Consider the following 16,149-nt stretch of genomic DNA (forward strand, 5'->3'; position numbering starts at 1 on the left):
TGCAGACATTACCACATGTCCACTGAGGGCTATTAGTCTAGAACTTAGCAAACCTGAACTGAGATAAGAAGCAGCCAGAGTCAAGCCTTGGGCCCCAGGTGTGGACACAAAGGTCTGGAGTCAGGGCTCTGTTGGTCTTGAGAACAAGGCTGGTCAGTCGAGGTGGGCCCCAGCTCTCGAAGGGTCTTAGAGCTGAGTTCCACTTGTAATTTGCAAAGTGTGATTGTTGACCCCACCTCTCTGAAGTGCATGGGGAAGTAGTCTATTGCTATCCTCATTCCGCAGATGTGGAAACTACAGTACCCCAAAGTCGCCCAGTGAGCTGGTGACCAGCCAGGCTGGAACTCCCCCTGACAGGTCACCAGAGGCAGAGACTGACAGGAGACCAGGGCAGAGAGAGGAAGGCCTTTCAACTTCTGCATCTATTTCTAGAAACCTGCATCCCTACAACCCGGATCCATTAGTTCCTAACAATCCCCAGGGGCCTCATAACTCCGGTCTGGTCTCTTCAGATGAGCACTACGGAGGCTCAGAGAGGACAAGAGAGACATCCCTCTGTGTGTGTGTGTGTGTGTGTGTGTGTGTGTACACACTCGTACATGCGCACATACACAGGCGTGGAAAGAACTTGGGCACCAGTTCCCTTCCCTTCATGCCAGCCCACATCCAGGCTGGAGCCCAAGGGCTAGGGCTCCTCACAGCCCATCTGACAGTCCCTTAGACACTGCCCAGCCAATGGCCCTCCCAGGCACTTACCAGGCCCCACTCCCCATCAACAAGGAGCATCGGAAACTACAGCCCTCTCCCTGTGGTGCAGGCAGGGGCCTGTCTGAGGGAGAGGATGTTTTCAGCAGTGAATCACTTCTGTTAGTACAACTCATCCCTGTATTACTCGTTATGGATGTCAGCAATAGTTCACCAAGCCTGTGCATTTATCACACACCAAGAACAGTTCTGGGGCCGTGACAGCCCCCTGACCAGTTACAAGTCAGCCACAGCGTAATAGGGCAGGAATTATTACTGGCCCCACTTTATAGAGCATCAAACTGAGGCTCAGAAAGGTTAAGGGAGATCTACGGCCAGTATGTGTGGGTGACAGACTCCTGGCTGACTCTGAGGTGCTATGCTCCTCCCACAGCATCCAGACTCCAGAACTTCAGGGGAACAAGTGGGCAAATATTCCAGAAAGAGAAACCCATTTGAGCCTAAGGTGGGTATTTTAACGGGTTGGCTAGAGCACCTAGAGTCCTGTGCATACTCTCCACCTGGTGTAGAAATCCATTCTCCTTAGGAATCACAACAGCTGACTGCAGTCTGGCCCAGACCTGTGAGCAGGATGCCCCGTAGCACCTTCACCCACATTCCTGACTGTCCTACGGCCGCCCACCTGCCAGAGCAGCCCCTGGGAGCACAGCCTTCGTGGTCCACCCGGGGAGGGAGGCGAGACCCCCCACACCTACACACCTATCCTGTGTAAGGGATAGAGACTGAGGATATGCTAGTGCCTGGCAAGAAGCGGGGTTCCACAGCAGTGTGGAGTGCTCAGCCCCCCACCTCAGCCCAAGTGCCTGCATCGCCCTCTAGGCCCCCCATGGCAGACTGCCCCTGCCTGGGTCACATCCAGCCAATGCAGACCTGGCATGGACAAGCTTCCTCTCCAGGTGTGAAGGTTAAGGTGATAACTCTCAGAACCAACCCAGCAAGTTTCTTCCAGCTGGGCCTGCCAAACGCACCTAGAAAAGGTGTGATGGAGCGGGATGGGTTTGAAGGGCACATGGCATGGACTTCAGGTAGAGAAGGCAGAATGGAGGGAAAGCCTGGCTTCCTGGCCCTGTGCCCTTTCTGCCCTCAGCAGCCCTTTGCAGGGATTGGGTGCATCCCCAAGGGGCTGCAGGCAGTTGGGAGACAGGGCCAGGTTCCCTCCCTCCCCTCCCCGGGCCTCTGGGTTTCAGTCCCAGGAGCTGGACCCTGGCAAGGTCAGCAGAGCGCTGAGGCAGGTGGATGTCCATGCTCCTCTGAGAGGACAGCAGGGGAACACAGGTGACATGAGCAGGACCGGCTGGCCCCTTCCCCGAAGTCCAGGGGTACAACTGCCTCTGGTACTGCGGGAGGCAGGTCACAGCCCTGGTGAGTCAAGGTCCCCTTCAGGATGGGTGTGCCCTGCAGGGGCTCCTCCCCCAGCCTGCCTGTGGTTAGGAGGCACCCCGGGCTGGGAAGCAGGCCTCTGCCAGGGGTCTGGGGGAGCCGGCAGTGTCTGATTTAAGAGGTTTGTCTCCTCCGTTAAATATTTTATTGGGGCAGAAATGTGGCGCCTGAGGATTTGGTTACTGATCCCGTGGGCCTGAGCTTCACCTGGTGTCGGATGGGGGCGAAGGGACAGCTGGGAACGCACAGCAGAGGCCGTATGTTACTCACAGCCCAGCACCCAGGGCGGAGGGTCTTGCAGGCTTCACCCTCTGCACCTCCGGCCACCGGGCGGCCCAAGCTGCTCTGCTCACCGCGGACACTCAGACCGGGAGGCCTGAGACGGCCGGGGCTGCGGCTCAGGGTGCCACCTGGCATCCCGCTCACACCCACCTTAAGCCCCGCGGTTCCGTTCCCTTGGAGGCCACTCTGGCCCAAGACCTCTCTGACCCCTTAGCCCCAGGCCAGCGCCCCAGAGCCGGGAGGCGGCCGGGCGGCGGAGCTAGGCGTGCCCAACCGGAGGCGTGCGGCTCCCTCCCCACGGACGCCGGCCCTGGCCCAGGGCAGCGGGCCGGGAGCACACGGTACCTTCCATGGAGATGGGCTCCAGGATGCCGAACTGCTTGAGCACGGCGATGAACAGCAGCACCACCACGGCCATGGCGCACAGCTCCATGCCCTGGATGCCCATGGCGGCCCGCGCGCTGCCTCCGAGGCGCCGGGCCGGTGTCGCCCGCCGGCTCTGGGGGAGGCTGCGGCTCACATGCCCCCAGCAGGCGGGGCTGCGGGTGTCTGCGGGGCCGGGGCCCCGCACAGGGCGGCGGCGGCGAGCTGGGCCCGGCCCGGAGATGCGACGCAGCGCGGCGGCCGATCCGGGGCGCAACTTTCTGAGTCAGTCGGCAAACTTTGAGGCGCGGCGGCGGCGGCGCGGGCCAGAGGCGCCTCCATGCCCCGCACAGGCGCCGCGCCTCTTCCCCCTCTCCGGCCCAGCGGCAGCAGGTATGCGAGGGTCCCGGCCCTCCTGGGCACCCAGCCTCCATCGCGGCTCCCGCAAGCTCATTGGCCTGGGCGTGGCGACCACCCTGGAGGCGTCCCCTCAGGCCCCCCCACCGCGCCGGGAAGGGCGGGGGGAGGCGGCCCCGCCCCGAGAGGTTCAGCCCCGGACAGAGCCTGGCTCCGGGCCACCGCTTCCCCGCCAGCCCCGGGAGGCCGCGGGCCGGGTGGTTCCCCCTCCGGAGCAGGGAGGGACTGGGAAGCAAGAGCGCAGCACCGCTGCCTGGAGGCGAGGCTTCCCCCTCCGGGATGAGGTGCGCAGGCTGGCCGCCGCCGCCGCCGCACGGAGTTGGCCTTCGAAGGATCCGGGAGCCCACCGGCCCGGGGTTTTCCATAGTTCAGCCCTCAGCCGGAGATTAAACTTGACCCCGGTCTCCAAAATTCTTCAGTTCTGGAAACCCGGGTGCGCTCGGGGCTTTAAGAGGTCGTGTGGACTTTTGGCACCAGAGTCCGCGAAGCTGAGTTCAAGTCCTGCCTTAGCTGCGGAACCTCAGCTCCTCTGGGAGGGCCTGTTGCCTTCCCAACTGCGGGGAAGAGCGAAGTGCGTGCCGAGCGCTCCGCGCGGGCCGGGCAGAGAGGGCAGTTAGTTTGTTGATTGCCTTTATTCCTGCCCGGGCACTAGGTGGGAAAGAAACGCGGCAGAAAGGAAGGAGAAAAGGAGGGGAGATGAGGGGCGTGGCAGGGCGGAACCCGGGATCCCGGAGACAAGGAGCTGGAGCCGCTCCTCTCTGCTCCTCCGGTGGGCGCTGCGCTCCATCCTGGGCTTAAGGACCGAGGCGCGCACGGCGCTGCGGACAAGTTCTGTCCTCCCCGAACCCTCGTGGAGGGAAACCCGGACCCGGTCCACGCCCAGGAGCGTGAACCCTGTTTGCATCTGGGACCTGAACAATCGCAACTCCCACTTAGGGAATCTCTGCAACGCATTCATTCTGTCATCACAAACCCTGAGCGGGTACTTGTGTCCCAGCACAGAGCTGTGCGCGGAGGGCCCCCTGGAGCTAGCGACAGGAGCCAACTCGCTAGGGTTACTTGTCACCCTCGAGGGCTCCCCCAGGAGGCATTTCTTTTCCCCTGTTGTGCAGAGGAGGAAAGCGGGACCTAGAGCGTGGATTAGAGTGAGGATACGGGTGCAGCTTCTGTGGAAACGGAAGGGGAGGAGGCTGCTCAGCGCCTCACTTTGGGCCGAGCAGTTCAACCTCAGGATTTAACACTAGTTCAGTGTTTTTCAACCTTTTTTGGGCAAAGGCACACTTGTTTCATGAAAAAAATCACGAGGCACACCACCATTAGAAAATGTTAAAAAATTTAACTGTGTGCCTATATTGACTATATATAAAGTAATTCTCTTGAATAGGAATCAAATAAACACAAAGTATTTTATAATTACTTTATTATGAAATATTAAGTAAACAAAATAGTGAAAAATTATAAAATTCTTGTCTTGTCTGCACCTACGGCACACCAGGCAACATCTCGCGGCACACTAGTGTGCCGCAGAACAGCGGTTGAAAAACGCTGCACTAGTTAACAGTCTGAGTTGTTGGAGACATTTTTAAAGCACCGTAAACACAGTTTTCCATTCCATTGCAGTGGGATGCAATGAGTCTCCAATGGCCAAAGGCAGTGTAAGCAGAGAGGCTAACGTGTGGGACCAGGCAAGTTACTAGTGTGTGTGAAAGTCTCCAAAGTGAGAGCCTCGCTGGGTGGGGCCGAAGGGGCCAGCATGGCCCTTTAAGGTGTGTTCGGAAGCTGGGTGTGTCCAGGGAGCCAGATGTGAGTGGTGAGAGGACAGAACCAAGCAAGCAAAGGACGCCATCTTGGGGTCCTCTTCGGGCTTTCCCAGCCCTGCTCTCCTGCCTCAGTTTCCCCGGTGCTCCTGCACATCTTCCCTATGAAAGCTCCAATGGCTGCCCATAAACACTGAGCTATAAACAAGACATTGATCCCTTGGCTCTGCAGCGTAAAATATTAACGATGCCTAAGTAGATAGCAGGGCCAAGAGCAGAACGTCCGCTCAGCATCGGCTGCCGGGCTGTGGGCCTAATGGATGGAAGCTGACTCCCTGCTCACTCACTAGCTTGGGGCCTGCCAGCTCTGAGGCCAGTCCCAGTCCACTGAGGCTGGGCTGGTGGCTCTGTCACACTGGCTTCTCCCTTAGATCTGGAGGGGGAGGCAGGCACAGACAAGCCCCCGGGGCCCAGGGGCACCCCACATGCAAGAAGTGCCCAGCCAGGGCTTCCCCAGACACCTCTGGCTCCCCTACCAGGGTCCATTTGCCCTGGCATGCATTCATCCCTCCCCACGACCCCCAGGGCCTCCTGTGGCAGAGAGTATGACAGTCTCCTGGCCAGTTCCCTGCCTTGGGGAAGGAGTGGGCTAAGAGGAGGGGCACAGAGAAATCTCTGCAGGTCAGGGTGCTGAGGGCTACCACAGACAGAGGTAGGGAAAGGTGAAGGCCCCTGAGTAGGGAGCAGCTCACTCTTCCTCAGCTGAGTGGGAAAGCTGGGGCGAGCTGGCACTTGAAGATCTCAGGATGTCTGGGAAGCCCAGAGAGGCCCTGGTGTCTTGATCTAACTTAGAAAGTTCTTAGAGACCCAACAGCTATGGGCAGGATAAGGCACACTCCACACCTAGGCTTACACCCCCTGCCTGAGCTCATGGTCTTCCTTTTGTCTGGCACACTGATGATGTCACTCCAGTTCTGTCAGCAGGAAGCCACCCCAGATCACACCAGCACTGTGTTAACCCCCTTCTCCTCAGAGACCCCAAGGCCTCTGCTGCCTGGCCATGCTATTCTGCATTGAGTTTTGGCTGTTTGTCCAGAAGTCTTCCATGTCACCACGCTTCTCATAAATAACCACAGCTGCATGTCAACTCCTGGGGAGTGGAATCCATCTATTGGACTAAGATTCATTGCATGCCCCCACCCTACTGGTCCTGGCCACCTAGCTCCCTAGGAGGTTTTTACTCTTAAGGGAGGGACTAGACCAGGCAGATATTGTTCCAGAAACACATTCCCTGCAAATAGCTCAGTAAGTTGTTCCTGAGCAAAGGTTTCCCTTGGTTCCCATGCATTCTACTGGGCTGAACAGCCATTATTCAATTTATTTATCCTTCTTATCTATAAATATAAAAGGCTAATATGTTAAGCATCCATCCGGGTAATAGCAATGCCTGGCTTCCTCTCCCTGGTGACAACTAGCTTCCTTGCAGTTTCTTCAGCTCAGGAACATGCCTTGCTTTATAGCCAGGTGGAAACATTTTACACTTTAACCAAATGTATGTGAAGCATTTTTCTTATGCCTCATCTCATTTGATCCTCACAGAAGTCCCTGAGTAGGTAGATAGGAGACTCGGTGGAATCTTATTTTCTTTTCATTAGCTAGAAAACAAAGATTTAGAAAGCTTAGAAACTTGACCTGACTGAAAAGAAGAAATGGTGGACTTTGAAAATGACTTCAGGTTTCCTCACTGCACAGAATATAGTCAAACACTGCTGCAGTGAAATATTTTACTCTTTGTCTCCCTGCATGCTCTACAATAATAATTTGCTTCATGTTGATATTTACTGCTGTGTTTCTGACAATTACCTGAAAGAGAAGTTGGGGTGCTTCATTGGGCTGGAAAAAGTTTAGCTACATCAGAAAGTGGGTCTAGCCGAAACTGGTTTGGCTCAGTGGATAGAGCATTGGCCTGCGGACTGTAAGGTCCCAGGTTCGATTCTGGTCAAGGGCATGTACCTTGGTTGCGGGCACATCCCCAGTAGGGGGTGTGCAAGAGGCAGCTGATTGATGATGCTCTCTCATCAGTGTTTCTGACTCTCTATCTCTCTCTCTCTTCCTCTCTGTGAAAAATCAATTTTATATATATATATATATATATATATATATATATATATATATATATATATATAAAGAAAGTGGCTCTAATTAAGCAAGTTTATCATATATATATATATATATATATATATATATATATATATAAAAGGCTAAGTTGACTCATGCATGCACAATAGATATAAAGCCCTTGCTGGCACCAATTGAACGCCTGTGTTTTGATCTGTCATTGTTGGTTGTGAATTTAGTTGACACTTCTATTATAGAGAAAGGGTGAATAGCGATATAAAATATTTATTCTAATTAATTTCCTTTCAATGTGCATGAATTCCTGCACTGGGCCACTAGTATTTTATAAGAATCAGGGGCAAGTATATCCCAAAAACATGCCTCCTGGACTCCTGCCCATGGATTTTTCAGGGCTACTCAAATGCAGGGCATCTAAAGATGAAATCTCACTTTTCCCCTCAAATCAACCCTCCCACAACCTTCCCCTCCCCGAAGCCCCCTGCCTCAGCTGCTTGGGCCAAATCCTGGCTCTTGGCTACAATCCACCTGTCCCCACTCCTCCCTAGTCTCTCACCAAGCTCTGGCTCTGTGCTTCTTTCTCATCCATCTCTGCTCCACTCCCACTAGCCTGGCCACACCAACACACCTCTCTCCCAGACTGTGACATTGATCCCCAATGCCTCTTCCCACCTCTACTCTGCCCTCCTCCTATCTTGTCCATTCAGCATTCAGTGGACAGGTCATCTCAGGGGCATCAGACCCTGTCTATCCCTCCCTGTGTAAAACATCCAGTATCTCTCTGACTCAACACTGCCTGTGGCTGCCTGCTCCACCTGCCTCTTCCTGATTTGGACCAGCACCTCAATTTCCTTTTAGAATACCCTGCCAACCTAGGCCAGTGTCCTTGAACCTTTGGAGATATAACTGGCTGCTCAGCATCAATTACTCTTTTCTTACTCCACTTCCCTTCTCCACTGCCATGGTGACTGGCTCAGGGCACCAGATAGGAACTAAGACAATGAGAGACCTCCACGAGACTGGTCCTGAGACAAGCAGGAAAGAGTCAATCTCTTTCATATGGTAGCTAAGTGGCCACCCTGCCACCTGTGACAGGGAGCCTGAGAATGTAGTCACCTCACTGGAAAGCAGAGCCAACAGTGGAGAGAGAGTGCTATGTGCCTGGATCCAGCCAAGCCTGACGACACATATAAACCTATATATTTTAGCCCTGGTTGGCCAGTGTGGCCTAGGAGATAGAATGTCGGCTCACAGATCCAAAGGTTGTGTGTTTGATTCCTGGTCAAGGACATGTACCTGGGTTGCAAGTTCAATTCCTGGCCCTGGTCAGGGTGCATGCAGGAGGCAGCTAATCAATGTGTCTCATCTCTCTCTCTCTCTCTCTCTCTCTCTCTCTCTCTCTCTCTCTCTCTCTCTCTCTCTCTCATCATTCCTCTCTTCCAGTCTCTCTGAAAATCAATAGAAGAAATCTTCTCAGGTGAAGATTAAAATAAATAAATAAACCTCTATTTTTTTTAATTATATGAGCTAATAAATCCCCCTATTTTTTCTCAAGCCAGTGAGTTGGATTGCTGTTTCTTGCATTCAAGGGGGTCCCCCCATTACTCACAGAACAAAGAGCAAAATCCTTAACAAGGCCCATACAGCAGCTGACATCTACCAAGTACTTATTATGCTTATTATGCATGAGGCACTTCAACACAATCATCTCCATTTCTCATAGCTCCGGATAAGGTAGAGACTTGATAAGAGGCAGAAATGGAAGCACCATGTGGTTGATGGTTTGCTTAAGGGCACAATGCTGTTAAACCACAGCTTCAGGATTTAAATCCAAGAAGTCCAGTTCCAGAGCCTATGATTTTACTTCAATAGCAGTCTTACCTTCCAGACCCATGTAGTCTGGCCCCTCCACTCTCTCTCCCTAGACCACATGAACCCAGCCACATTTGCAACCACCTGAGCGAGCCCAGGACTCTCACTTCCAGATCTCTGCGCACACTCTTCCCTGAGCTTGTATGCTCTCCTTTCTCCTCCTCTGAATCATTGATCAACTGCCATCTGCATGTTTCCTACTGGAGATTGAGCCTGAAACCTGGGGATGTTCCCTGACCAGGAATTGAATTGTTACCTCCTGATTTGTGGGTTGATGCTCAATCGCTGAGCAGCACCAGCCAGGTTTCCTCCTCCTTTACACCAAACTCATCCATTGGGTCTCAATTAATATTACTTCTGCAAGTGGTGTCTTCCCTGACCTCCTCCTTCTAGTTAATCTCTATCATGGCCCCACCCCTTTCCATCTAAGTTTTCACAAATGTGAACTTAGACATTTACTTGTATGTTCATTTATTTGTTTCTGCTCTTCTCACTAGATTATAAGCTTCCCAAAGGTACTGGCATTACCTTCCTTGTATAAATATTTAAAAAGAAATAATGGGATGTCTGATGATGCCTTTCCCCAAATTATTTCAGCAGAGGCTGTACTGATGTCACCAGCAAGACTTCTGGACTGGTGTCCAGGAGAACCAGGCAGAGTGTCTAGTCCAACCCTAACCTGTTGGCAGAGTTAGCCAAGGCACACCATCTCTCCAAGCCTTCTTTTCCTTCTTGCAAAATGGGTCACTTGGTGGCATTACCTGCCTGTCACACAGTGAGCTCAGGGGACCTGGCAAGCTGGTGAGAGAAAGCATCCCAGACGTACATGAAGGACCTTTTGCTTTCCTGGGACATTGTCGTGTTGGGACGTGATGTCTGGCACTAGGCATCGATCTTGTGATCACGAGGGGAGCAGGCTGGGGTTAAGGTTGCTGCAGTGTAGATACAAGAACGTAGGTCAGTAATGATACTGCTGGTCAGAGTTGATTGCTCCTGGAGCCACCTCCTGCTGGACTTGGGTGTGACAGGGTACATTTCCTTATCATTGAAGCTAAAGGAATGGAGGTTTTCTGTTACTTGTAGCCATAACCCTCCCACATTTCATCTGAAGTTGGGCCAGAGCAGAGAATATATTGATGGGTTCTGTGTGGCCTCCAGGGGTCTGTTGAATTGGAGGGCTTCAGCAATACCATAAGGAAAATTGGATTCCCTTGGTGCCAGTTCCTGGGTGGTCCTGAGGAGGTATAAATTAGGACATTCCAAGTAAGCAAAAACTAAGAAAACAGTCATCTGTAGACACATTCCTCAAGAAGTACTAAAGAGAGAAGTCTCCCATGTCAGAAACAGCTTCTGGAAAAGCCTTTCACCCTCACAGAAATCGTGAGCCAGTGGTCTCTGGAAGATAAACACCTTCATGCTCCTTAATTTAAGAGTTCTCGTTCACTTGGTTCTCACACCTGGAAAGGCTTGGAAGCCATGAGAGGACTGAGCTACTGGCCATGAGGACAGGTCTCCAGGTGTCACTGCCGACTTATGGGAACACTCTCTGGATTGCCCAGCCACCTGTTTGGTGCCCCCTTGGTCAGGAGAAAAGGTCAGTCTTCCTGTCTCCATCCCCACACAGAGCATAGCCGAACCCCCATCTATTGTTCCAGAGGGTTACAAGAGGCTAGTAATATTGAACAGGTGATGCAAGGATCCCCAATCCCTCTCTCATGTGGAACTTTTCATCTCGTCTCCAGCCCAGGGAAACCAACCAGCCCCAGCCTGGCGAAACTGGATAAGGCCAACTGTGGCTCTTCTCAGCAACTTCAGAGCCTAGCGTTTGCACAGTGTCCATGAGCCCCTTTGGATAAATTTATGTTCTTGACCAGAACTGGGCTTTCCCACCTCTCTGTTTGCAAGAGGACTGGGTAATAGTGAGTCAGAAGATCCAGGGCTATGTGACCTAAGCTACATTGCTTCTCCCCTCCTTCTGCCTCGATTTCCTCATCTCAAAAGTGGGGGCATTCCTTCACCTTGACCTGCCCCCTCTCGTGGTGGTACTGTGGGAATCAGGGGCACTCATGCCTGTGGGCGTGCTCTGTACACGGGGGTTGGGAGGCCCTCCATGCACATGTTACCTGGTGTCGTGCTACCTTAATGTCCCCCTGAATCCTGGCTGGGACCTGCGCACAGATAATAGGAAGTATCGCTGGCAGCCCAGTGTGTGCTGGTTCCCCTGGCAGGCGCCCCAGTCCACGGAGTTATCAATCCTCATGTTTTATGACACTGACGCTAAGTGCTCCCAAGTCCCTTTCTTGCTGTCGGTCTGGACATAAGCATTTCTTTGTTTGAACTTGAGCTGAGGGCCCCCAGTGTCTTGGGGAATTTCCATCATGGACAGGTGGTGCCAGTATCTCAGCCTCTGCGGTGGCCTCAGGGAGGTTATTACAGATGCCCTGCGTCAGCTGGAGGCAACTTAGTGACTTGGGAATCAAAGCCCGGGGGTGGGAGATGGAGAGCAGAGGGAGAAGCAGAGTCCTGGCCTGGGAGCTGGAGGTCCTGGATCTGAGTCCCACCGTGGCCGCCCACAGGCTGGGGGCCTCGCCAGTTCATCCTTCTCCCTGAGCTCAGAAAAGCGAGGGGTCTGGCAAATAATAATAGTAATAGTAGTAGCTCCGTTTACTGAGTGCTCACTAGATGCCAGCCACTCCCCTAGGCACTCACATGCATATCATCATTTGATCCTCACAACATTCCCATCAACATCCCCAGTCACAGCTGCGAAGAACAGGGACCACAGGACATGCTCCACCCACCACTTTCCGGAAGCGCTGGGACTCTAATCTGAGCGTCTGTGCTGAAAACTCCTTGGAGATGCCCAGCATCCCTGTTGTGAGGGCGGGCACTTGTGAGGCCTTCACAGAGGGGGCGGGGCCCAGAGGAGTCTGTTAGCTGGACCCAGAGGAGGAAACATGGTCTTTGAATCTTCCTTCCATGAGGAGAGGTGTAAGACTTAGAGTCGGAGGAGGCCAAGGGCATTCGTGCGTTACTCCGCTGACACCTTCTGCTGAGTGTCTGCTCGGTGCCGCAGACACAGCACTCATGTGGCAGCTGAGGCCCTGCACAAGGAGCTTGCACTCTAGATAGGGAGACAGACCACAAAAGAGCTGGGACAGGGCAGAGCAAAGACTGCAGCAGGAGACACCATCAGAGGAGGTCCCACTCCAGGCTCAGGGCCCTGGTCTGAAGGCAGAGGAGGTGTGAGGAGGATCTGGGGCAGATGGACCAGGCTCTGTAGCTCCAGGATGGCAAAGAATGACATGGCATGAGCAGGGGTGGGCTGGGGCAGGGACTGAATGTGAGCCCGCATAATGGACCACGAAGAGCTGGGGTGAGGTGGGTGGGGAGGACAGGGCCAGGCAAGGCCAGAGTTCAAGCTGAGAGTTCAGACTTTATTTCAAGGGCAATGGAGATTCCCTTCCCTTCCTTCCCTTCCCTTCCCTTTCCCTTCCCTTTTCCCTTTCCTTTTCTTTTCCTTTTCCCTTTCCTTTTCTTCCCTTCCCTTTTCTATCCTTCCCTTCCTTCCCTTTCCCTTTTCTTTCCTTCCCTCTCCTCCCCTTCTCTTTCCTTCCCTTCCTTCTTCTCCCCTTCTCTTCCCTCCCCTTCCCTTCCTTTCTTTTCCCTTCCATCCTCTTCTCTTCCCTTCCCTTCTCTCCCCTCCCCTCCTCTTCTCTTTCCTTCCCTTCCCTCCCTTCCTTCCTTTCCCTTGGAAAGGGCTGCACTGGCCGCAGCATAGTCACATTAGCTGGTGGGAGAGGCTGCCTTCCTGCCACCTGCCACTTCCCAGATGACGGGGCTGTAAAGTCACACAGTGGCACAGTGGGGACAAGAGCCCAGCTGCTCAGTGCCTTGGCCAAGACTCCTTCCTCAGCCCTCCCTTGGCCTGGACCGGGTCATCTAAAGCCTGCAATAGCTTGAAAGGGAGTAACACCCACAGCCCCACCCCAACCCAGCAGCAGGAGGGAGGGGCTGCCCTGTGCTGTACACAAGGGTCCAGGGTCCAGGGAGCAGGACTGGTAGACTGTGCTGCCCAGGACTCCCCTAAAGTGATCACTCTGGTCTCTCCTCGTCACACGTCTGGAAGAGCCGAGTGTGCAGCCCACCTTTCTAAGTCATGTATGAAAAGCTAAGTGTACAGCTGCCCACTTAACAGAGCGAGAAGCAGCAAGGAGACGGGGACCTGGTGACAGAGTCTCCACGAGGCAGGGGGTCCCGTGTTCGTACACTCAGGTCCATGTCTATCATCTCCTTGAGTCCCTGAAACTGGGAAGCAGCCCGGGGTGTCGTCAGGATTCCTACTGAGCAGATGAGGACAAGACCCAGAGGAGCAGAAAGCCTTCCCAATGTCACAAAAAGAAAGGCAGATGGGGGTTAAGGACCCAGGTCTGACTGATTCCCAAGCCAGCAGGCTCTTACCCAGCACCCTGTCCTCAAAATGTGCACAGCACCCGACTGGCGCCTCTCACAGGCATTCCCCCACAGAATCCCTCCCACTGACACGTTTACATCCATCTGCCATGTGAGCTTCAGTGACTGCACAGCTTGTCTTAGTTCTGTGACCCCAGCTCCCAGTCGGGCAGGCCCTCAGCAGACCCTCCTCCTGGCTGTGGGCCTGGGCAAGGTATCAAGTGCGGCTTCCTCACTGCATCGCTGGGAAGGTTCAAGGACATGACACACTTTTTCTCTGAATGACCATGTCCTATGCTCTGCTCCCTTGGTGCCTGCTTTCTGGAGCTGCTTTTAGATCAAAGAGGCAAACTCACTAATGTGTCTTCTAGGGGGATGGTTCTGATGTTCACACCGTCGATTACATTTTCTACGCTTCAGCAATTATGCCTTCACATCCAAGGTTGTTGAGTCTTTGTCTGCATATAAAATCCTTGGGGCTCTCTGAGAATAATAGTTTAGGTATTCTAGCCTAGACTTCCTTTTGCTTGTCTTAGTAACTGTGATTTGCTGTTTACCCTTCATTCCATTTCTTCAGTGTTGTTACCTCAGCCGGATGGCTCTCAGGCACGCATCTATGTTTGCATGTGAAGGGAGTGGTGGTGCAAAGTATGGGTTACGCTCATCACTCTCCTCTGGGACAAGGTGCCCGGTGCTTCTTGGGCATAGCCAGCCAGCCGGGCCCTGCCATGCCGCTCAGGTCTGCATGCCCTGTTAGCTCTGGTCTGCAGCGGGCACCTTCATGCACAGATGGGCAGTGGGGCAGCCTCTCGCCAGGGACCCTGCTTCAGCACCCCACCTGCTCTGTTCACTCCCTCCGAATCTGAAAACTTCCCAATCAGCACTTGTGCAAGCGTCCTCCTTTGGTGTGAGACCCTTCTGGGGGTTCTTAGTAACTTCTGGCCCACTGCAGGCACTGCTTCTTCATTCTTCTGGTTGTTTTTTCCTCTCCTCCATGGAAGAGCTGAAGCAGATGTACATGGCGCGGCCTTGGCCCAATCTCCTAACATATGTATTCTCCTAACACGTGTACTCTCCTAACACGTGTACTCTCCAAATGCGTGTTGAGTAGCTGCCAGAGCTCCAACTTGCTAACCCCAATCTCAGTGGTGTGCAGCAAATTCTCCTGAAGGTGACACTTGCCCAGGCAAGGTGTGTGCTGGCCTCCCTGTTGTCCTGTCCACACGCCCCTCACCATCTGCCTGCTGAGGTGCTATGTTAGGGTGCCTGGGTTCACCTTGCTCAGGCAGAGGGATTTGTTGTCCCTTAAACCAAACCACAGGAAGAGAAGGAGATTGAAATTATCAGAAGCGTGAGCTCAGTGTTCTCACTTCTCGCACTCCTACTCAGCATGTCAGCCTCACTCTCCCCAAATTTCCTTCACGTGGCGTGACACTTGGCTACCAGTGTCAGGCCTGCGTGTCACAGCCTCTCCCCTCCAGACATGGGACTGCTCTCTGTCAGAAGACCTGGGCAGGTCTCACTGGCCGGGCTGAGCCAGGGCCCACCTCCAGCTCAAACGAATGTGAAGTGCTGCGGGCCCTCACCCAGCCCAGCCAGTAGTTAGAACAGGATGGAGGTGCCCTTCTGGGTGGAATAAACAATAGAAACCTGCCGTAGAGGACAGGGGGTGAGCTAAGGGCAGGGGACAAGAGCCGGAGACCTTCACTCCGTCCGGTCTTTTGGCTTTAAATCTGTCTATGTGCAAAGGCTCCCAATGTTCTCTGCAGTCCAGCCTCCCTCAATCCCAGCTGCTTAATACTCACTAGGACGCCAGCAGATGCCTTACATCTAACCAGGCTCCTCCCCCATGCCCGCTGCTCCTCCCCCAGCCACGCTGCTCCTCCAGGCTCTCACAGTAAATAACCGCCCGCCTGCCCAGACCTCTGGGTGCTCGGGACCCAACACTCACCCACGTGAGCCTCAGCTTCTCTCCTTCTCTTGCCCCTGATGTTCCTGCCATCAGCTAATCCTGTCAGCTCCACTTCAAAGGCCACTAGGCCCTCCTGCTTCCTACCACCCCTTTAGCCCTGGGGCCTGAGGCTTCCCCTCTGCCAGCAGCCACGGGGGCAGCCCAGGCGGTAGGCAGCTCCTGGCCCAACGTTAGACCCTGGGTCCTGTCTCACTGCCAGGAGCAGCTGAGGCCCCCCGGCGCCCCCAGGCCCTTCTCCACATGGGGCATCTCCACCTGGGCCTCCTCCCTGCCCCTAGACATGCCAGCTCACCCATCTCTGCCCGGAAAGGTTCCCTTTGGCTCGCCCTCCCCTCAGGTCTTTATTCACCTTCCCTCCGAACCCCTCCCTGTGTGATTTCTGCCGCCGTTTCTAATAGCCTTTCTAACATGTCATTTATTACCCATCTCCTGTGACAGGCTGTGCCCTCTAGAGGGTTTTCATTTGTCCAGTTCCCTGCGGCGTCCCCAGGGCCCAGGGCAGCACCTGGCAGACACCCCACTGCTTGTTGAGTAAACGTACCACTGGGTGCTCGCGGCCTGGCTTGAGGCTGGAGGGAAGAGGAGTTCCAGAAGTTTCCATGGGACCATGCCAGACCAAGATTGGGGGCCACAGCCCTGTGCCCTGGCCCAGTAGTCCTCTGCAGAGGTGGCTGCTGGCCCAGGACAGACCACCACATACTGGTCCCTCCTTGCTGCCATGGGGTCCACCTCCATCAGCCTGGCCTGCTTGGC

At 54.1% G+C, this 16,149-nt stretch overlaps 1 protein-coding gene across 4 annotated transcripts in view; it reads right to left on the bottom strand.

The window, feature by feature from the left end:
• The window catches only part of KCNIP3 (potassium voltage-gated channel interacting protein 3), a 61,516-nt gene that overhangs the window by 17,587 nt on the left and 27,780 nt on the right, over positions 1 to 16,149 (bottom strand). Inside the window, exon 1 of one of the 4 annotated variants that reach the window (XM_036436084.2) lies at positions 2,773 to 3,262. The exons of the other annotated variants lie outside the window; for them this stretch is intronic. Coding sequence (XP_036291977.1) covers positions 2,773 to 2,875 — 103 coding nt within the window. The 5' untranslated portion in view covers positions 2,876 to 3,262. Of the gene's footprint in view, positions 1 to 2,772; positions 3,263 to 16,149 lie in introns of those variants that run through there. 4 annotated transcript variants of the gene reach the window in all.

Source organism: Pipistrellus kuhlii, unplaced genomic scaffold (genome assembly GCF_014108245.1).
Source record: "Pipistrellus kuhlii isolate mPipKuh1 unplaced genomic scaffold, mPipKuh1.p scaffold_m20_p_13, whole genome shotgun sequence".
In the NCBI taxonomy this organism is placed as follows: Eukaryota; Metazoa; Chordata; class Mammalia; order Chiroptera; family Vespertilionidae; genus Pipistrellus; species Pipistrellus kuhlii.